General features: G+C 38.9%; 1 protein-coding gene across 7 annotated transcripts in view; it reads right to left on the bottom strand.

Moving 5' to 3' along the window:
• Positions 1-22,807, bottom strand: part of fbxw7 (F-box and WD repeat domain containing 7) — a 106,596-nt gene that overhangs the window by 37,706 nt on the left and 46,083 nt on the right. Inside the window, exon 1 of one of the 7 annotated variants that reach the window (XM_034885350.1) lies at positions 17,449-17,848. The exons of the other annotated variants lie outside the window; for them this stretch is intronic. Coding sequence (XP_034741241.1) covers positions 17,449-17,664 — 216 coding nt within the window. The 5' untranslated portion in view covers positions 17,665-17,848. Of the gene's footprint in view, positions 1-17,448; positions 17,849-22,807 lie in introns of those variants that run through there. 7 annotated transcript variants of the gene reach the window in all.

Genomic DNA, 22,807 nt, shown 5'->3' with positions numbered 1-22,807 from the left:
AATAGCCATATCATCTGTGTTTCTCCTGTATTGTGCTCACAAACATATGAAGTGCATCAGGATGAAGATGAATGAATCACCAAAAGGGGAAATGATTTTCCACAATATCCACTGGAAGATGAAACCTAACAGACATAAGAGAGAGAAGTTGTGGGCAAAGTACAAGGGAAGACATCCTGGTCATTGGTGCTGGGAGGGAAAGTAAATAAAATTCAACTTTCAGGCTTGCAGGCTTTACTAACAACACTCAGCTAACCCATCAACATGCAGGCTGTCCTTTACTTGACATTACAACCACCAATTAGAAAAGGTGCTGAGGCTCTTAGAAATGCAAATGGAATACACCTGACAAAAAACAAAGCAACAGAATCCACAGCAGCGAGTTACTTTTGTGGCAGAAACAGAACTAATTGGTATTAGCAGAAAAGAGTGTGTGCTCTTTTTCTTTATGAGTAAAAGCATTCTTTCTGGAAGTGCTAACTATTTGAAAGCATCAATGAGGATGAGTTTGAAGTCTATGACAGAAAAACTGCACATGAGAACCTTCTTTTCAGTTATATAACAGACTCCTTAGAAATTAGTGCTCTGAAGTTCTCTGAAGTTGAAATCCGTGCAAACCTGTGGGCCTCTGCCTAAAGAGAACCACAACAGAGAACCACAGAGAGGTTTTGAATGCTGTCGTCATTCCTTCTGTCAATGCTGGCTGAATTTCTCATATTAGCTTCAGATAAATTTAATATGTCTTTTCTTTACCAAAAGGGGACTGGATTTGTCCCCCATCAATTACACTGAACTTGTTTTAGAAAGCGATCTCTTTAAGGACAGTATGGACAGCATGCACAACCTATTCCACTGTTCATATGGGCAGCTGACATTTGCACCTATCCTTAAAATTTCCTTCTGAAAACACTGAAACCAACTAACTACCTTAATTAGCTTTCTTCCTGCTTTCATGATGTATTGTAAATATTTGCAATTTTAAATAACTTTTTGTATGGAAAAGCCCCAGGAAAACAGACATAGGCAACATTCTTCTATTTGCATAAATATAATAAATATAGATATATATGAAAAGAAATTAAACTATAGGCATGGTTAACTGCCACAGGGCAGTGGTGCCTACTGTATGTGTGAATCCATATCTTGGCAATTACTTTTAACAAGCGCAGTGCCATTCCGGTTATGCATCTATCTGGTAAAATTTAAGATATGTTTAAAATGAACATACAGTAACATTATATTGACTTGACCATAAATCCCTGCTGCACTTTTACACTGTGTGCTGGATTCTTCATCTGATCACCGATGATGTAGGAGGAGAGCAAGAAACGATACTGCGTTGTACCGTTTCAGCCGTTTTTATTTTAAATAATTCTACCCTTTTAAATGAGTGAAGTTAACAAATGTATCCTTGTAACAGCTATGATATAAAAACACATACTGTGAAATTGAATCTTTTGTGTGCCTACCCTGCAGAAATGGTTTTTCAACATAGTATTTTTAGTATTTTACAGTTTGTTAAGAGTCCACAAATGATCAGAAATGCTGTAAAGGCCTGGCAGCAATAGAGATTATAAAATATGTTTCAAGTATTGAAACATTAATTTGCAGACCGGCAAAATGTGTTAGGGTACAAACATTAACTCTAGAGATTGGACACCAAAGTTTGAGGACAACTGTCATAAAATGAGTATACATTAGAGAAAGATTTCACCAATATTATTCAAAGAAAGAGTGACATTTTCATATCACCCTGGGCATAAAAAAGGTCAATTCTTAGCTTGTGGTGAGAACAAGAAAGTGAACTGGTAGCTGGCGCTGACTTAGCAGGTGCATGTACAGCTGGCTAGGAGTATGGTGCAGCAGCCCAACCTGGCCACAGGGCTCTCTGACGGCCCTGTGAGGTCCCACTCTCCCACTCTCATCACAAATTAAAACAGGCCAGTCGGACCAAATCAGCACTTTCTGTTATCCACTGTAGCATGCTGATGTTGTAAGGAGGTGTAAGGGAGGCTTAAGCAACACCAAGGTAACCATCTCCACCAACTTTGTTGAATCTAATGTGCATGACAATATCTCAAAAGTATTTCATGTTGATCTGACAGCCTTCTGGTGTTCAGGAAAGCACGACAACTGCAATGTAACATATGTGGGAGAATTATCTTGGAATATGGGAATATGGGGAACTGGAAATTTGGGTGTGTTATGATAGTGGCAGCTAATGTAGCCTTGAGCCGCTAGTCTCAAGTAGAGATGAGGCACGGGCTACAGAGGTCTGGTAACCTCACTCTTTTACCTCCGAACCACTAGTTTGGGGTTTTTGGTTTTCATTTACAAACTTGTCATCTTCAGCTCCAACCAACATTGACTCAAGTAATTTGAGCCGATTTATCAGACTTCACAGCAGTTCCCTCTGTATGCTTTATACAATTTCTGACTGATTTCTTTGGCCAAATGCTACAGTAAAGAGATCAATACACCTGCCCTGTCTAAGTGCTATACTATACAGACAACATTTTAAGATGGGAAATGCCCGCCTCTAAAAGTTAGCTTCAGTGTAATGCAATTGTAACTTTTTGGGGGGTTAAACTCCACCTTCAACATGGCTGTGGTGTTTTTCCATTAGACTTATGGTTAACAAGTGGGAGGGGTAACGAGCAGAGTAATGAGGTTGTGCCAATTACATCAGAGTTCTGTTTAAATGAAAGGCTGCGGATGTTGCTGCCCAGTTAGGGGACGTAGCTGGAAGATCTAATGTAGCCATGGAATCCCTTTCATTGTCATCTATCACAGTAATATAACAGGCTGCTGACACACTGCAGCGGAGATAGAAAAAAAGCTCAGAATCCAGCTGCTCTGTGTTCATGTCTGTGTAGATCTTTGTGTGTGCATTTATGTGAGAAGCCTATCATTGATTTTTCATTTTGTATTAGTAAATTAATCCCTAAAACGTGCCCCTTCTGTACTCATCAGAGGAGAGAATATTGATTGCTGGGTTATACTGCCTTAAGGAGGCCATGAATTGCTAATGAAAATCGAAATTCTGCTGGGAACTGCATCAGGGTTAATATTCAATTCCTGGCCATGCAAAACAAACAGCTAAACTGTTGGGGGAATGACAGAAAATGGAGCAGAATCGCTGGTTGTGACCTTGGATAATTAGTTTTGGTTAATTTAAAAATCCAACTTTTTTATACTTTAAAGAGACATCGAAAACATTCTATGTTTTTCAAACATGAACACTTATCCTGATCATGACTGGCATTTGCCCAAGATGAAGTTTAACTCATGATTATTATCATTAGACAGAATTAACACACTATCAATTTGTTCAACATGTCAGAAAAGAATGAAAAATGTTCTATAGCCCAAGAAAATATTAAATTGCTCACCTTGTCTAAAACACTTGAAAACCTAAAGATGTCTCTTTAACTACGATATAAAACTAGCAGCAAGCAGAAAATCTTCGGAAAATATCAGCTTAAATCAGAGAAAATTTGTTTTTGTTTTTTTTTTTAAATAGAGATGGTCCGATGCTATTTTTTGCCTCCCGATACCGATTCCGATACCTGAACTTGCGTATTGGCCAATACCAAGTATGGATCCGATATCAGTGTGTCATATATTTTATTATGTTTTAACATGATATGATTTCTATCTTTGTTGTGGGTTTGGCTCAGGTTAAACTCTTTGTGAAACATGAACAAACAAACAAATGAATGTCATAGAACCTTCTTTTTTTATCCAGTTTATCAGTTATAACAGAAAAAAGAACATTATTGAACAAACTTTAAGGTAGATTTTCTTTAGGGCTTTATTTTGTGGTAATGGATTTGTGCATAAACTCCAATACTTCCCGATACCAGCGTTTTAGGCAGTATCGGAGGAAGACAATTATTAAAAGTAATTAACTTTTTTTTCATAGAGGAAAAGACATTGCCCCATGTGACAAAACCACATCTAAGACCAGTGGGCGCTATTGGCATACTGAGTTACAATACACTTGGACTGACAATCCAAAGACATATTACACAATTTGATGATGTCTTGGCAGCAACAAAAAGATTACTGGTGACATACTTTTTTGCTCAGGCGCTTAATGCCAGCCTCTTGTCTAATGTCTGAGCAATCTGAGACGAAGATAACACTGCAGAAAACACTGAAGCGTTTGAAGTACTGCTTTAAAACACACCTCCTTCCAACTGGCATTCCACCATTATTATCCCTCGGGCAGCTAAATAATTTCCCTTCACACTGAGATAAACTGTTTATACTTTGACATATGCACTCAGGCAACTGGCTGAATACAAGAATCAATATCAGATGCTGAAATGAGATTCCTACTCTTTTGTACGTGGACAATGCTTTTATTCAACGTGAGGTCAAAGCAGTCCTGGGCTAAAAAGGAGCTACTTTTTCTTCCAGTGGACATCCATGCACAATGAGACAGAGTGTTAGATCAACAGGGACATCTCGGCCTTCCTTGTAGCCTGATGTGACCTCCACGTCACGCAGAGGCAACTTATGTTTTTATGCCTTTCATGCTTGTAGACGCCTGGCATAACGGAAAGAGGTAAAACTGCAAATATAATGCGAAATACACTGCATGTGTGTCCAATTATGGATTTCCACATTCTTTTTAATATTACAAATGAAGAGTAATTAATTCCTGGATTTTCATTACAAATAAACACAAATAATGAGCCCTAAATATGGGGCCTGAAACCTGGGCAATTGAATTGTCCCCATTACAAGACAGAATAGCATTGGTTTCCCTGTATAACCACTTAAGCTCCAAATAATAATTTGATTTTATCTTAAGAAGAAAATGTGCTTTTCTTTATCACAGACAATATTTTCTATTGGCAAAACCATTGGCTTTGTAAAGAATAATTTTGCTGTGAGTAAATAAGTGACAATTCATTTATTTTAATGCTCTTTTAAGTTGATGTAACCATTATATAAAGTATAAAACTGGACACTCCTGACACAACACACACACACACACACACACGACTAACTGTGTGGTAGACTGGACAAATCGCATCCAGTGAGAGACGAAAAGACATGCAGCTTTGACCCCACACTACCACGGAACAGTCAGGGGGCACTGATGCTGCACAAGGTCCTCCATTATCCCTGCGCCACTTCATGCCGTGCCCAGTTGTGATACCGGCAGTCACTTTGCATCTGCTGACTTGCACCCCATCAAACTCGAGCAGACCCAAGGCTGATAGATGAGCAATTCCACCTCCAGACCCCACCAAAGTGACTGAAGGCCAAACACTATAAAAACATTTCATTAAACAAAGAATATTATGCCAGGAGAAATTATCTACACAATACAGATCACTGTAGACTGATAATGGTACCGCCCATCAATCCAAAGCACCTGTGTGTTTGGACGGGCCAGTTAAGAAACATCTATTAAAAGTGTACCTACGGTTTAAAAAACAAACAAAAAAGAAACATGCATTACTGTGATAATGAAAACTAATCTATCCTCTGTTTTTTGGACTAGTCATAATAATTATATTCCCATAATAAGTGATTCCCAAGAATTTTATGTACAATTACTGTTGCATTAAACCTAAAGAGATGTGCAACGGTGTAAGAGCTTCTTCAGACTCTTAATGTTGTATTGAGTGCTGCACTCGTAGTCGTCATAACAACCTGAACATTTATTGAAGCTCTTAGCTGGGAGTGTCTGCATAGTGAAGAGGGGAGAGTTGGTGCTTGAAAAACAGCAGATGCGTGTCTGAGGGACACAGGAGCTGCTTATAAATACTAATTTCTGCAAGAGGTAGAAATGTGAATGGAAAACAGCAGAAGTCATACAATCTTCCGGTACAAAAGCTGTGATTGGGAGATATCCATGATTTCACAAAACTGAGAGCTACAAGACCACTGCTGCTACTAAAACTGCAACAAACAACATGAAGCCAACAACACAATCAAAACCAGATAAATTAAACACACACGGTGCAAATAGCAACACAATAGTAATGCACAAACCCTCTTAACATGGAGAAGGTCCAGGCACTGAGCTTTCTACTACCTCAGTGAAACATTGAACATTTAGTTCATGCTGCCCCCTAGAGGTAACAAAACAGCATTTTGAGTTGTTGCAGTCAAACACTACATGCACCAGTGAAGAGCACAGTGGGATTAGGATCAGCTTTTCCCGTGTATGTGAAATTATGAACCTAATGCTATAGATACAGATGAGAAAATAAACATAAGCACTATGTAATCAAAAGATGAGGTTTTTCTTACCTGTGTGTTCAAAGTGTTGCATAACAGGAGAGCAGGACATAAAAGAAAAAAAAGAAAACATTTCCATTAGTGAAAGACGCTTTAATAGAGGTAAAGGGCATCAGCATGAGTAGATGAGTGCGTTATGAGTAGGTTCAAGGAGAAGTGTGTGCTATAAATTACTCTCTAATAAAACAACGGGATATTGTCATTTATTGAATCAAATATGAGCCCTGTGGTGGACAGGCAACCTGTCCTTGGTGTCTCCTGATGTGAGCTGGGATAGATGGAAGAGGCTTACGTAAATGCTGCAGTAACATCAATTATGGCATTTTTCTTGTTAACAGGTACTTTTTTTTAGTACCACCTCAGTTGAGGCTCCAAGCCTGGCACGAGGCATTACCAAAAGATGACGTGAAAACCTGCAGACTACTGTTTGGTCGGAGAGAATCGTCACTCTTCACTGCGTCATCATTGCTAGCAACAGACGGGGTATCCTGAACAAACCCGCTGTGTTTAGGTAGTTTAGCCAGAGTTTTTTTCTTCTCCGTTTTGCTGTCTCCGGCTTCTTTTGAAAATAAGTTTGTTTTCGTGCTGTTGCGACAGATCTGTAATAAAGGTTTTGTTGTGGGTGTCTGATGTAATGTGAAGGTGATGGAACAATTCACTTTTGGTTCATAGAAATCAACTTTGCTTCCGCAGTTTCTTCAACTGAAATGCTATTAGCACCAAGCCTTGAGAGCACAAACCGCTGAAAAGTAAAAGCAATTTCTTTGTTTGGCTTAAAAGAAACAAATTAGGGCTGAAACAGTGAAGAACAGTGATAGTGTGCTGTCGTTCTTCTGAAAGCAAAATGGGAAAATTACAACTCCTACGCACAAATCACAGAGGTAAACATGCTGTGAGGAGACCAAAGCATCAAGTCACTGGAATGAAACTGCACTTATTTTTCACTTTTTACTCACTTAACAGTCACATATTTCTTTGCTTGTTGATTTAAAAGATATACACAGTGGAAACTGTCAAACTAAAATGTTTTAACATACTGTAAATTAAAAAAGAAAAAAATTGTCGCAATCATTTCAAACATTTTCTCAAAAGGCAGCTCTCAAAACTGCCTTTTCTTGTTTTGTGTTTTTAATCAGAGGGACCGAGATTAACAGTTCAAACAGAATGTTAGGGCTTGATTTGTTCCAATATGAAAGACTGCTTTGTTACATTTTAGTTCTGATTCATACAAATGACTACTTGACAGCAACTATACAGCATCAACAAATTGGGGACGCAGGGGACGCAGCTCTGTTGCACCACAGCCATATCTCCACAGTAGTTAAAATGTCCAGTTTCAGAATGCTTCCGTTTCAGAAACGTAGCCTTTCATAGAAGTCTGTTACGTGCCATTTTATCCACATTTTTTGCCATGGATTTAAATACATATTTGCATCTAATTTATTATAAATGTGGACACAGATCCTTTGTGGCTGCACCTAATTTATCTTGCAGGCACCATGCTATGCTAATGTTTTGAATCTGCATTTTGTAGTAGTGCATATTAAAATGCATTTCAAATTAGTACAATATAGAAAGGAATTTCTAGTATTTCCTTCCCATGCTTTTCAGACTTTGAAATGACAAACAAACAAGAGGTTTTGCTAAATACACAAGGAGTAAAAATAAAATACAATGTTTTTTAAGTTTCTGTTCTTGCCTGTCTGCCACTGAGTCTTAAAATAACTAAGATAAAATATAATTGTTCATAAACAAGTAATTTGCACCTTACAATGTCGTCTTTTTAGAAAGTTAAAGTTGCAAAAGGAATCATAGAACAGCATGTGTTGTGCTCAGCCAGAGGGAGTCTTCTGTACTGCGATGAATGACTCAATTTAGTCGGGACAAAAAGCTGCCCATCCAGTGTGATGAGGGCGGCTGTTGATTGTGCTCGTCGGAGATAAGACCAGAAGTCATCTCTCCTAATGATGCCAGGAAAATTTCAATGAATCAATGAGTGAAAGAAAACACTGCAAAAATTTGATTAAATTGCTGTAACGGGTAAGAAAAGCGTGAGTTTTATGAACAGTAAGTCAATATTCTGCCAGGCATGTAGCCATATCCTCCTTCTGTTCTATACCCACAGAGGGCAACTGAAAGGGAGCTATAATTTCTACAGCGTTGTTGCAATAATGACACAAAGGAAAGGTGTGTCCTTAAGAGTCTAGAAAGAGATTTATGTGCAGCCCAGAAGGATTGCAGATTATTCTTTGCTATCCATTGACAGAGATGAAACTCTCAAAAAGATGAACTCTTGGAGGAAGAAAGCTTTAGCCATTCCAGCAACTGCGGCAAGAAAATTCCACTACTTAAATGTTACAATAGATGATGCTATAGGGTGGCAGTCATTCTTGCATTATTCTTAACACACCTACTCTCTCCAGATCTTGTTATCAGTTGATGTATTTTTTGGCCAAATTTACCCAAGTAGGAGCACATTCACAGTGAATGCATCCACCTCCTCACAGCAGCAATGCCTGGATGTTTTGAATAATAAAATGCGGTGAATTCCGCAGCAAGACTAATTTAATCAAACATGTTCAACTAACTATTTTAAATGTTTTCATGCCGTGTTGGCAGAGAGTAAAAGGAAAAGTAAGAATCTGGGCAGTACGTGTTTGGCTGCATTCAGACTGATGACAGCACTGCTTCCCCATTCATTTCAATGAGCCCTACAAGTTGGTACTGCGGCAAAAAAAATGCAATGCCCCATTGTCCGGCAGCAGACTGCATTAGTCCATCAAATACTGTGTATAATCTTCTGTTTACCTTGAGAACATCAAGACCGAGGATTAAATGACTGCCGCCATGATAAGTTTCCAGAGTTGAGTAATTCTGCCTCATAGTATTATAAACCCCTGTGCAGTGTTTTGGCATGTGGCATGTGATAAGCCTTCAAAGTCATTGATGTACTCCTCAAACTTAACCTTCTGGATCATATTTCATTTTCTCACCAGTACCTGTGGCAACACAGCCCCTTGTGGGTTTTTAACACAGAGTGCTATTTTTGCTCTGAACACAGCCTTACTTGTCAGACATGAAGGTACTGTACACCAGAGCCAAGGTCATTTATAAACTGCACAAATTATAAATATGGATGTCATGGCCTTAACCTGGCAGTCATCCATCATCTCTCATACTGTACATGCTGCTAATCAATGCAGATGATGAATCAAATCTAGTAGAACATTGTCCTACTTCTTGAGAAGGGCTGCAAATGTTAATTATCCACTAACCTGCCAATTATTTTCTCAATTAATTGTTTATTTATAAAATGACAGGAAATGAATGACAACTGTCCATCTGGGTTTCCCAGTGCCCAAGATGATGTCTTCAAATGTCTTGACCCCCACCAAAAAAAAAAAAAACTATGGCAAATAATATCCTCACTGGTGACGCTGAATGATAGCATTTAAAAAACAAACAAAGTCTAGACAATCATTAAAAAAGTTGTAGATTCATTTTCTGTCAATTTACTAATCAATCAATTCTCTAAAGCTAAAAAAAACATCTAAAAACCTTTTGGCTTAGCTGAAAAAGTGAAATGTTTAATTTTGCAAGCGTAATGTGAGTTGAGGGCTGCAGCAAGAGTCCAGACAGGACTGCAGTACAATAGAAGTGCCAATCAAAAGCAGTAGACCACACGCTGTGACTCAGACAGCAGGGTTCATACACAGATTAGGCAAACTATGCAGACAGTCGAATCAGTTACAGCCGGTCAGCCATCCATTCACAGGCTGTCTTCACTGATGACCAGATTATAGCGAGCAGGACACTGTGAAAGGCGCAGGAGTGGCTTGGTGAAGGTCAGCACGGAGAGGAAAGGACCGCACAGAGTGATTCACGGCTCACATTTCTGGAGAGAAATCAGAGCTAAGTCGGGCAGAGCAGCCAACTGTAAAGACGAAATTACCCCAAGGAACATTAAGTGTTTAACATACAAAAAACTATTCTGCTATATCAGGACTGTGTGGGAGTAATTTGATCACATTTTACTGACAGATTTCTGGAAACATAAACAAATAACCTACCAACCATCACCAGATTTTGATTCTGATGCACCAAAATTTAGATCATTGCACATCATTGTGTATTACAAACAAATACCACACACACCCAAACTAGCAGCAGGCGACACAATGGGCAACATGCATATATACATATATACATACATACATATATTTAACAGTTTCAAAACTAGTATAGCGCTTGCAATTATCAGATCTTATGTGAGAATCTAGTATTTTACAGCCCATTCACAAAGACTATCACTGTCACAGCGTTTGAGTCCATATGTGTGAACGGGCCAGGACTCTGAGGACTCACCTGCTAGCTTGCCACCCGAGTGAGATTACGCTATATTGGTTCCGTTTGAATCAATGCAGTGGGAACCATGGGAGAAAGGTTCTTTGGATTTCGTTTTGTGGGAAAAGGAAAGGGTTTGACTGTTTAGAAAGGTGTGGTTTTTCAGTTGGCAGCTTAGAGACTTAGAACATCTCAGAGCAGCCTGAGTGACACCGTCACAGGGGGGTTGCACTTTTTATTTAAAGAAAAGTGTCTCATTTTAAAAAAAAGACCTCAGCATATTTATTTCTGGAGGTAGGAAAAAAACAAAAAACAACAGGTTTTCACAAAAAACAATTTAAAAAGAATTGTAATGCTAAAAAGTCGGTTACGCCAGTGGCTGTTTGATTCAAGTCTATTGAATTCGTCTGATATTGTTGAATTATGTAGCAAAATGTGTGTGCCATGCAGCACAACCCTAGATGGATAACTTAGTAAAGTAATGTGTTGGTATGGACAGTATGTATTGAGGACGGTACACTTTGCTTCATATCTTTATTTAAATTATTGTTTAGGGGCTGTGACGCCTCCCTAAAGGACACGTGTGTACTTTCTCAGCTCCTCGAGTATCCAAAAGCGTGGGAAATGACAGTGCCCTCAGGCAGCCCTGTGGCAGGTGGGAGCACATCGCTAACCAGTATGCTCTGACCGTAAAGGACAACACTACACAACACTATACAACCCCAGCTTGAACTCAAGAGGTATTTAGATCAGGCTTAAGTTCACCGATCATGTGCAGTGTCAAAATGCAAAGACCAATTTGTCCAGTACTGACTTAGGAAAAGCTGTATTTAGATATTCAGAAGGTTATCGCAATATTTTAACACATTTTTTTGTAAATGCATCCCATTTCCCAATAATATATTAAATGGCATAGCTAGATAGATTTCAATCAAAGCAGAGTATCTTTTTAATAAAATAATAAAACATTTTTGGGTGCCATATTTATGACTCTCAATTGAAATCGAAGGTAAACAAAACTGTTGATCTGCGTGTTTTGGAGCTAGCTGACTGGATCTGTGTGCTCCCTGGAATGAGACTGCTTCTCAGAATAGCCAATGGCAGATGCCTTCCTCCCCTCTGTGTTATTTGAAGCTGAAGGCCAAAGATATTCAGTTTGCTGTCACATAGAACAAATAAAAGCTCAAATCCTCACAACTGAGAAGGTGCAACGAGAGAATGGTGGCCACTTGAAATATCACTAAATTGATTATACAATTTGAAACGAGATTTGACTAATAACCTTATCTAATGCTTATCCACTATTACCCACTACATTACATTTCATATCATTTAGCTGACACTTTTATCTTAAGCGACTTATAATTGGCTAAACATCAGAAGTTGCACGGCTCTAGAGCAACTAAGGGTTAAGTGTCTTGCTCAGGAACACACTCGTTGATATATCGCAGTGGGAATCAAACACTGATCTCCCACACCAAAGCCATGTGTTGCATCCACTGTTCCATCGCCACCGCCATACCTATTATCAACTATTCAAAAACCAACGAAATGATAATTACCCGGTAGTTAATGTTAATTCTCTGCTTCTCTTACGTGGTAGAGAAACAAGCAATTGACAAATATTTCTAGTTTTTCGGGGATAATGTAAGACAAAAATAGAAAACTCCCACTTCAACTTAACTCCAGTGTGTTTCAATATATTGCATGAGTAATGGAAGAAGAAAAATAAAAAGTAAATCAAAAAATCAAAAGATCAATTAGATTATTGTGCTTTCAAACCCGATATTCTACATTTGGCTATCCAAAAACAGTGGCAAACAGTTAAAAGGCCTGATGGTGTTTGTCACGCAGCATGATACTGTCAGGAGAGCCTTACTTTCATTACAACACTTATCTACAGGGACCAACATTAGCTAAGGCAGCTGCTCCTCCAGGGCAGCAAGTTTATCTGAAGTGAAACGCTGACTGCCAATGAATAATGAGGGAGGGATGTAGCTTAAAAATAAATGTACTCTTACTGAGACAAAGAGATTAATTTACATACATTTAATAGTGCTTAATAAAGAGCACATAAAAATATGCATTGCTGTTGTAAAGACACTTAGTATTTTAATAAGGTGCTTGTTCTAAGTTAATCTAAATTTCCTGCTCTGGTTATTTTCATTTTAAGCACAGTGGCTTTCCCGTTTCCCCATTGTAGCAACCTTTAAAATGTGTGCTGCCTGTGAAATAGTTTTTTTTAGCTAACATTAATTCCTCATTTTACTGATACAATAACGCTGTTGTTATTTAAATTTGACATGCTACTCAACTCTGTTACTCAGATGCAGCATTGTAGTACGGTACTTACAATCACAGAACAGTGACAGGTTGTATCAACAGGTTGCATTTCTGCAAAACAACTAAAACTATGAGACAAAATAAAAAAGAAACAGCAGTAAAAGCAGGGTGATGACTGTGATGCTAAAATGAACTAAGCCCTATCCAAACAACACAATAAGCTGAGGCAATGTCAAGGTTTTGTTGATGGAAAACACTTGGTTTTGATATGAATAGTAAAGACAACGAACACTTGAGCTGCTATTAAGACCATCTGACTCAGTAGTAGCAGGATCAGGAACGGTATCATGTCACCCTGGTTGTCCCGTAAAGGACAGGGACAGACATCTCAAATTGAAAGTGAATACGAATGTCCTTAGTGTATCCAGGCATGTTCTCAAAATTAAATGGTAAAAAAAAATTGCGCTTTCAAATAGTGATAGATGTCAAAATGATTGATAATTAATGAAAAATACGCAAAGAAACGTACACTCCGCTTTCAGCTCACAGTTTATTTTTTTTATATTGTCTTGATTAACCAGTTGAGTAGAAACTGCAGTAACAGGGAACACGCATGTGAGAAGAGACCCTCGATGGATACATATGCATCTCAGACCATTCGGCCACCAGTATAACTAAAGCGACAGACTGAGAAAGGCCAACAAATGAAGCAAATACTATATAAACAGAGCAAAAACATAATAGTATAGTAGATGTGTGGCTCTATATAACGCGTCTGTAGACAAAACCACAAGAAGCCCTGAGGCTCTAATTCAAACTCGCTGAAGAAAGTTGCCACACACCCACAACACCTGCTCAAACAGCATATGCATCTTGCTGATAGAGGTTGATACAGACATAGCTGCTATGGGCAAGTCCAGATCACCTTACTCAACAGGCCTGCAGTACAGGGTGTGGTGGGTGAGAAAAGCAATACCACAACTAAAATGTCCTGCTGTTAATGTTCTATATCTTGATTGCTGTCTCCTACAACAGCTGGATGCCCATTCTGGCTCCCGGAAATACAGTGTGGCTTCTCCTGGTCACGTTTTAATTGGAAATTCAACATAGGAATATCTTTATCAGTACAGATGATAAGTTTTAGGCTCGGTGTTGACCTCACTTAACGATACAAGACATAAATACAAGAATTAACACTGCCTGATAGAAAGCTCCCTTGTCCGTGTTAAAATGAATATTTGAATGGGGGGAATTAAAAAGTATACACAACAAGCTAGAAAATAGACAGTTGAAGCATACCTAATTTCTATTGAACAGTAGGGGTGGGGTTAAAATTGATTCTTAGATGCATCGTGATTCTGTCTAGAACGATTCAATGCTCGATTGTGATAAGTTAATAATTTATTATTTAAAATCTGTTGTTTTATTCTCCAGACGTGTACAAATCCGAAAAACAGATAGATGGGATGGGATAATGACAACAACTTAGTTAAGTGCAAAAAATAAATAAAAATACACTAGATAAGTAGGCAAAACACCAAAAGGATTTCTTCTTTACCCCATTACATCTGACCACCTCATGTTTCATGTTGTAAGAAGCCAATTCTCTACCTTTAAACATGACTGAGCCTCTGACATGGAAGATCACTGTGAGAGGTGTCTTTCACAAGCATGTTTAAGGCTTAAGCATAGAAAGACTACAAAAAAAAAAAAACTGCAGACAAAACATAAAAATTTGTGTGGGACAAATATGTATCAAAATCAAACAATTTCAGATTTATATGTATTATTTTTTTAAACCACACATGGAAATGTACATACAAAAATTGGGAAATGTCTGTTTTTCAAAATCTCCATGTTCATTTAAAACGGGGTAAAGGCTGCTCGATAATTGGTTTAGAATCGAATCGTTGGCCTCTGAATCGGAATCGAACTGAAAGGTGCTTAGAGATTCACACCCCTATTTAACAGTATAGCATGGTTCCTTTTGAAGACATAGTTTCAAGCGACTTAAGTTGGTACCATACCACAGGGACCCTGGGAAATCCCAGCTATGCATTTCACTGGAGACAGCTGCCACATGCACAGAAAAGCTTACGTGGCTTCCTGCTCTGTTTGGAGCAAAAAAAAAAAAAAGATATGGCCTTGAGGGACCTTCCATTAAGTTCATCCAACACAACAGACTTCATAAACAACCAACTCAAGTGCCTTTTCTTTAGTCTAGAGCTTCCTGACATGCTGGCCTTTTTAAACAACAAAAGCAAAACATCAAAAGTAAAGTTCCTGAGCACCAACACAGATGCAACTGCTGTTCGCAAGAATACTATATGTAAAGTTTGTTAACAGGTTGACAGATGTGGAGCCTAATCAGCCTATCATTTGAAACATAATTCAGTGTATGAAAAATGAGTCAGTGACTCTATCTTTTTTTATCTTTAACCTTATACATAAACAAAACCAAGAGTTTACAGCCAACATGCTAGAAACTCAGCTGAAGCACAGATAAGGCCGAGCCGAGAGAGAGAGAGAGAGAGAGAGAGAGAGAGAGAGAGAGAGAGAGAGAGAGAGAGAGAGAGAGAGAGAGAGAGAGAGAGAGAGAGAGAGAGAGAGAGAGAGAAAGAAAACGTCGTTTTTATTTCAGGTATTTGTTCCTAAACTAAAGACTAAAGGTATAACTGCAACATGTAAAATTATACAACCTATATGTGGAGATGTGATCAGGGATGATACATAACTTCTTAATGTCAAAGGAGGTGTAACACACAGACTCCCTCCGCCTCGCCACAGAGATTTGACTGGACAGCTTTTAAGCCCGTGCCTGGGTCTCTCAGCTTATCCTTTGACCCTACCTTTTAACTACTGTATAAACAGCACTAATTAAAACTAGATCACTGTAACAGACCCTTTGTCTCAAAAAGCTGGTCAACACAGCAGCTACCTTTGATCAGAGATTAAAACCAAGAAAGGAAAAAAGAACAAGCTGCGCTCTCCTGTCATCGTGACATCTACCCTTATTTCTATTTTAGTCAGATATTTCCCAACCTTTGTCCTCACTACCTCGTCTATCTCCAATTTGTTTATAACAGACTAGAGGTTAATATTTTTAACTCTTCTTTCTATCTCTTATGACATTAAGGAAACATTGTCAGCACCACTGTAACTTAGAGTTCAAATGCAGCTATGTGGGTTTATTTAATTTTTGTATGTCGGATTTCTTTTTTACAAAAAACTAGGGAGTGACATAAGCTCTACATGTAATTAAAAATAATGAAAGTCTCTGAATTTGTCTGAATAAATCTGGTATATGTAGGTTTATTCAATCTACATTTTATGAATATCAAATAAAGTGTCGTACAATTATGTGATTGTGACCTGATTAACTATAATCTCTTGATGTTTGAATGTTAATACTGCCAGTGACAAAACATGGAGAGCTTAGAGTTCTTTAGAGAGTTTCAGTCATTTCAAAACAATTTCCCTGAGTTAATTTGCAAAGCAGAGTTGAATCTTATTTATTTCTAGGCTAAATTAATTCAGCAAGAGTGTCAAAGGACATTTTTAATGCAAGCAGTGTTACTGTTACAGCGCCTAACTGTCAACCTAATTTGCTGTCAGAGTATAAAGTCTGATGTCATAGTTAAAAAGCACTGCTATTTTGGAAATGCTTTAACTTTACACTTGCTCTTTTATAAAATTATGAACGCAAACATACAGTACCTCCCACTTAAGAAAAAAAAAAACAATTGGAAAAAGTTGTGATTTATGGTAAATTACAACCCGTCAAACGGTCAGAACTCCTTCACTGGTCACTCTGGATGAGACTGAGCGATATAGGCTATTTAATTAATGTGTTATACATTTTAAGGTAAACAATTTCTATACCACATTATTTATTGATCTGAATATTAGATATGAATTACTTGAAATGATAAAAATCAAACCTTACTGAATTTAAATTACTCCATAAATTGTAACTGAAGAATGTATTTTTCCTATTGTCTGTCCAATTATTGCACACACACACACACACACATATATAATTTATCCTTATCTAAAAACATGACCTAAAAATAGGCTCATTGGCAACAGCCTTTTTAAGGTGCCCATCTTCTGCCATTGGTTGAGCCGTGGCACGCAAACCATTGTATCTGTGGGCGTGCGGAAACGACTGAAGTACGTCTGACAAAAGGACAAACACATCTTACATTACCACGATGTCTTAAGTTCAGTCTTGAATTCAAACATGGCCTCATTAAAAAAGAAGATATTCTGCAAATTTGTTTATTGGTGGGTGACTACGTTGTTTCGACAGAAGTAAAAATTCAGCAGAACTGAAAAAGCTTTATTAACTCTTGTGTAAAAGTGAACGTTATATTGTACTGACATAACAAGAAATAAAAAGTAGCCAAGCAGCTTCAATTTTGATTTTCCACCTCGATAAAACAGCACAAACAACCACCTACGGGATAGGGGTGAGAGATCACCTTTGACATTTGTGTGTTCTGTGGCTCAACCAAACCCAACCCGTATGAATGACCTGATATGTACAATACTCACCCGCCTGCGACAGAAACTTTGAGCAATGATGTTGATGCTAAATATCTTGAGTACTTTCTGAGGGGGTTCCTTGGCAACTTCCTTGGGGTCAGCCCGGTCGAGTGGCTGGTTCTCCAGCGGGACGTGGGACGAAGTTTTCTCTTTCCCAAAGGCAACATTTGGCATCTTTCTCCGAGCACCAGACGAGAAACGGGGAATAGGGCAATGCCTCAGCATTGCAAAACAGGCCGTCTACTGGATCATATCCCAGAAGGAGCTCCCAAACCTGGCTGACTATTATAGCACGCAGATAACTTTTCTTACATAAATGTAGTACCTTCCTTTGACTTCACAACCATTGTGCAGACGTCTCAATACTGTGCTTGCTGAGCCTCTTCACCTACCTACTCAGAACTCATCACCCTGCTGACTGGCACCCTTAAAAATATCTCCGGGGTGTGAGGTCACTGTTGCACCCAAGCCAGGCGGAGCAGCTGCCGTCAGGGCCTGAAAAGAGGATGGACCAACTCAGCCTCTCCCCCTCAGACAGGCACCGTGGAATCCGCTCTCATGACCCCTTGGCTGGTGGAATGTGTGCCAGCAGCCGTCCAACGCAGCCCACGTGTCCGGTGGAGCTTCCTCATTGTGGTCATTCTCTGACCCCCCTCTTGTCCTCCCAACTTAGTGGGCTACATCATTAGTGATCCCAGTTATCTTTACAACATGAAAACTGTCAACGTACAGCAAATTTGTCTAAATCAACTGAAAGGTTCAAGCAAGGATATGTAATATTCTAACCTTATCTGACACTTCCATGAACCAAGGTGTGTCAGTATGTGTAAGTATGTCAGCAAAGAAGCTGAGGATATTTCAAGAGATGATCACACAGCAGTTAGTTATGCAACAATGTTAGTATGTGTGACACATGCACCTAAACAAGGATTCACTTGACCAAGAGTCAGGAGGGATGGACTTTTAAGTCTATTAAAGTGTGTTTTTACATGCAGCTGCAAAGAGAGAAGCAGCAAAAGGATGTCAGTCTTTTTCATTTAAGCCTTGCTACACAAAGAGGCACTAATGCGGTGAAGGTATAAAAGGTACAGTGTATATAGACACGAAAAATGGTACAACAGCAGGGAGTTGAGAAAAGGTATATGTGCCGTTTATGTCAATTCCCACAGAAAATGAACATGCAGCAGAAAACAGCTGACAATCTGTGATGAATATGTATAAATCTACAGAAGTGGTAAGAGACCGCCTTCTCTTTAAATTTAAATGTCTGAACACATGGTAACAGAAAGATTTAAAGGGCTTAACCTCTCTTCTATTCTCACATCCACCATTGTTTGAGGAGGATTACAGAACCAGAGCATGTATCAGAGTAGACTGAGGACTAGGACACACCAGGCCATTGGACACCATTGAGTGTCTGTGGAGGACCAACGCCCACCGTTTTGTATGTTCATCACAATTGGAACAAGTTGGCGCCTTATCGGCAGCTGTTCAGCCAGTTGAGCATGTTCAACAAACCCCAGAGGCTGTTGTTGAGAAAGCGCAGCTTATCTGAACATTCATCGGCCACAATTTGTGTACGAGAGCTACAATTTGTAGTCTGGTACTGTGATGATGTACTAAATTGGTGATAAAACATTTGAAAAATACAGAAAATGTATCAATGTTTATCTGTGAGTCCTGGGGATCACACCGAAGTAGGAAACGCATGCTTAAGTTTGTCCATAGTGCTGGCTTCAATGGAAGGGAATAGGGGACGGAGTGATTATTTGTACAACAGAATTGTAACGTGACCATTCTTTACCACAAGAGCGGAATATAGTAAAATAACCAATGAGGCACTTGTGGATGGTTGCTTGTCTCGGACTTGCCCCAGGCTTTATAGAGGTTACTTGAGCTTTGGGACTAATCTTAGGTCATATAGCTATGTGACAGACACACTCCAGTTCCAGTCTGCTTCAACATGATCAGCCCAAAGTAATTTGTTGCAGCCATGCAAGCGAATTTACCCTTGGAGCCTTTGCATAGCTTGCAAGAACATTTTCCTTAAACATTATCTATTATGCCATTTTCCCTCAAATGAAGCACAAAATAACATATGAAGGCATTTCAATAATTGTGACTGTATTTCTGTTTGCTTTCACTTGACCAAGATAAACAAACTTATTATTATTATTATTATTAATGATATTCCTCTGGTGGAAAAGGGGAATAAAGTTCCTGGAGTTCCTAAAGTTGCGTCAATGAGGGGCTCTAATTTTTTGCATTGTTAAGCTTATGTTACCTCCTTCCATTACAAGGCGGACACTGTTGTGAGTATCTTAGAAGATCTGGACTATGACGTTACAAAGGGTTAATAGAAACATGGAGCTCCATTGAGTTTTACAGTGATTAAGATCACCCAAACACAAGCGGATCAATACAACCATAAAACTACTCTAATCATTTAGCAAATGCTAGGTAGTCTTACCAGACCTCGCTCTACAGCAATGTGGCATAAGGTTTGGCTAAACCACAGATTACCACATGTCATTAAACCGTATGTTTCCATTACTTTAAACCAATCACAACCGTCTTGGGTGGCACTAAGTTCCGGATGTAACAATGGTGCTTCTGCAATATGGTCTTGAGAAGGAACTTGTTTTGGTGCAACATTTGCATCCCACAAAATAAAAAATGCCAAATAACTTATTAAATTAACTGTTCACATAATACAGTAACCATGAGCTATTTAAATTAGCTGGATACATGGTTAAATGTAACTTACTCTGAGAAGTGTGTATCGCTGTGTGAACTTCGTCCCTAGGAATCCCCGCCAAACATCCCAGTTAGATAAATATTTTTTTAAATCCTTACAATCATTTACTGAAAGATCCAAGCAGACCTGCTTAATTGCACGATACAGATTTTGGTCAAAACTTTTTCATTTTCAGTGTGTAACTGTGTGTGTTGTTGTTGTTTCCCCAAGCAAAGGGATTTTGACACATGGATAACAGCAAGGGAGGAACAAAGGGCTCTGTAGGCCTTGCATGTGTAGTATAAAGTTATTAACATTGAATCAAAAGTAAAACTAAATAAAAGCAACTCTGCCATTATGGCATCTATTGTTCTTTGTTGAGGCAACAATCAAAAACAAATAAGAAGTTCTCTCTAACCTGTGAAATGGACAAAAACTGCATTTAGATGAAGTGACAAGTACAGCAAGGACTGTTTGCATACTGGTGCAATCATTTTGCTTTTCATAGTTAATGTTTGTAGTTCAAACAGTGTTCGACTCAGGCTACAAAACGGGCAAAACATAGCTAGTTTCAGTTTTTACTAGTATCAGTAATGTTTTTACAGCTGCAAATTAACTGCACTGAAATTCTATAACACTATTCCTGCTGGTTCAGTGCTGCCAATCTCCTTTGTACCTCATCACTGCAGCTTTGGAGAGTGTGAGGTCCCTTTGTGAATAGAAAATCTCTCTCAATAAGATGAAATATCGCTAAATGTTATTCCAACTGCACCCTGGTGACAAGCAGTGATCAGTCTTTTCATTTAAGTAACGGATAATACCATTGAAGTGCATGTCCTGCAATTTGTAATGACTGAGTGGGGCATGGTTTATTACATTGAAATATTGACATAGTAGATATATGTCTAAATGAAGGTTCCTAGCATGAAAATTGCTATTCACACCTACACTGGCTCTACAACAGCAAGCAATGCAGCTACAACCTCAGCCAAACACCAGAGGACTTACTAGAGAAAGCAAACACATGAACGCTCACTCTTTTTTACGCACTGCTGGACAATCTCCATATGAGTCAGGCAACAGTTCATAGCTGTGTAAAGCCTGTAGTGCAGTCTGATGACAGCTGCAACAAGCATTGTTAGATTATTTTATGTACATGATGACTCTCAGACCACTGCCTCCCTCTGGTGTCAAAGACTGGGACAACAGTGTTTTTTTACAAGACATTTAAAGAATCAAACTGTGCTTGGAACCTTATGAACAGAGGCTGACTAACCATTAGACAAAGATGGCAATTGCCTTGGGCCCCAAGCTACCAAGGGCCCCATAAAACGCCTCATAAACTTAGGGTTACGATTTGTCGTCTTACTTTTCACCAATTAATTATATCTCTAAACATTGATACGCTAAAGTGCTATCCGATTGTGTAATTCGTGATGAGAAACTCCCCCCAGTCCCCCCTACATTGGACTATTCCATTATCCTACTGCGCATCAGCATGTGTTTGTAAACCAACGGCTCAGCGCGTGCTGTAAGCTGGAGGCCACAGACGGTTGGAAAATGAAGCGAAGCTACCAAAGTGGTTCTGAAAAAAGCAAGAAGTGGGAAAAAGAAGAACGTTTTTAGCAAAACTTCCAAAGGTATCAACCTTTTTCACGACGTCTACTGACAACACTAACATTAACGTTACTAAAGAGCAGCAAGAAGCCGGTGCTTGCGCTAGCAATGCAAACTAATGAAGAGGAGCTACCCACCGCAGCAACTAGACCCCGTGAGTAGCGGTCCCCCTAATCAAGGTGTTATGATTGAAGATGATCCACCACTCTGGCCACAACAGCTGTCAGACAGAGAGCGCTGCTCAATAGTGCAGAGGGAACCACAACAAGTCCGGGACAGAGTTTTTTCCAAGAAATCAAGAGGGGCGCAGATTTACAAGCAGTAACTATTACATGCAAATCAAGAATGGAGAAAAGATAAGCAGGTTTTGGCTCCTATACAATGAAAAAAAAAAGGATTTAAAAAGAGTGAGAACAAGGGTTGTGGAGGGCCCTATGCCTGTGTTTGTCTTCGGCATCAAAATGACTAAATCCGCCCCTGCTTATGAACATACAAGAGTGTTTTTCTTAAGAACATTAAGCCTGTAATGCAATTTAGAGGTTCACAAGACAATAATAACTATTTCAGCATCCACAATTAAACTTGATCAGCTTAACCAGGCTCTCCCAATGTGCCACTGCAGTTAATCGATTTGTGACTGCACAGACAACCTGCAAGTAGAATGTAACTGTATGCAGGCCAATCCTTTTGGTCCACGCTTCTTTGTTGTTGCCTTATAAAGCAGAAAAAGCCGCTGACAAAAAAAATCCTGCTGAGCTTGCAGGAGTGGTGGGTGCACACACACGTAACAACAAAACAGCTGTCTGTTTTGTCACATGCAGATCCTTGTTAATTTGGAGAGGTGGTTTTTGTTTGAATTATCTTTTGAGATAACCAAGCCTAACCAAGGCAATTATAAAAGTTTAAACAACTTGTGGTGATTCTGACATCAATTAGAACAACACTGATTCATATAAAAAGCTGGTTTAAAGAAATTCTCAGGCAACGCAGAAGACAATCAGCAGCAGGGTTGGA

This window comes from Etheostoma cragini, chromosome 2 (genome assembly GCF_013103735.1).
Source record: "Etheostoma cragini isolate CJK2018 chromosome 2, CSU_Ecrag_1.0, whole genome shotgun sequence".
Lineage (NCBI taxonomy): Eukaryota > Metazoa > Chordata > Actinopteri > Perciformes > Percidae > Etheostoma > Etheostoma cragini.
Note: the sequence above shows the minus strand (reverse complement) of the source record. Positions and strands in the feature narration are given on the sequence as shown.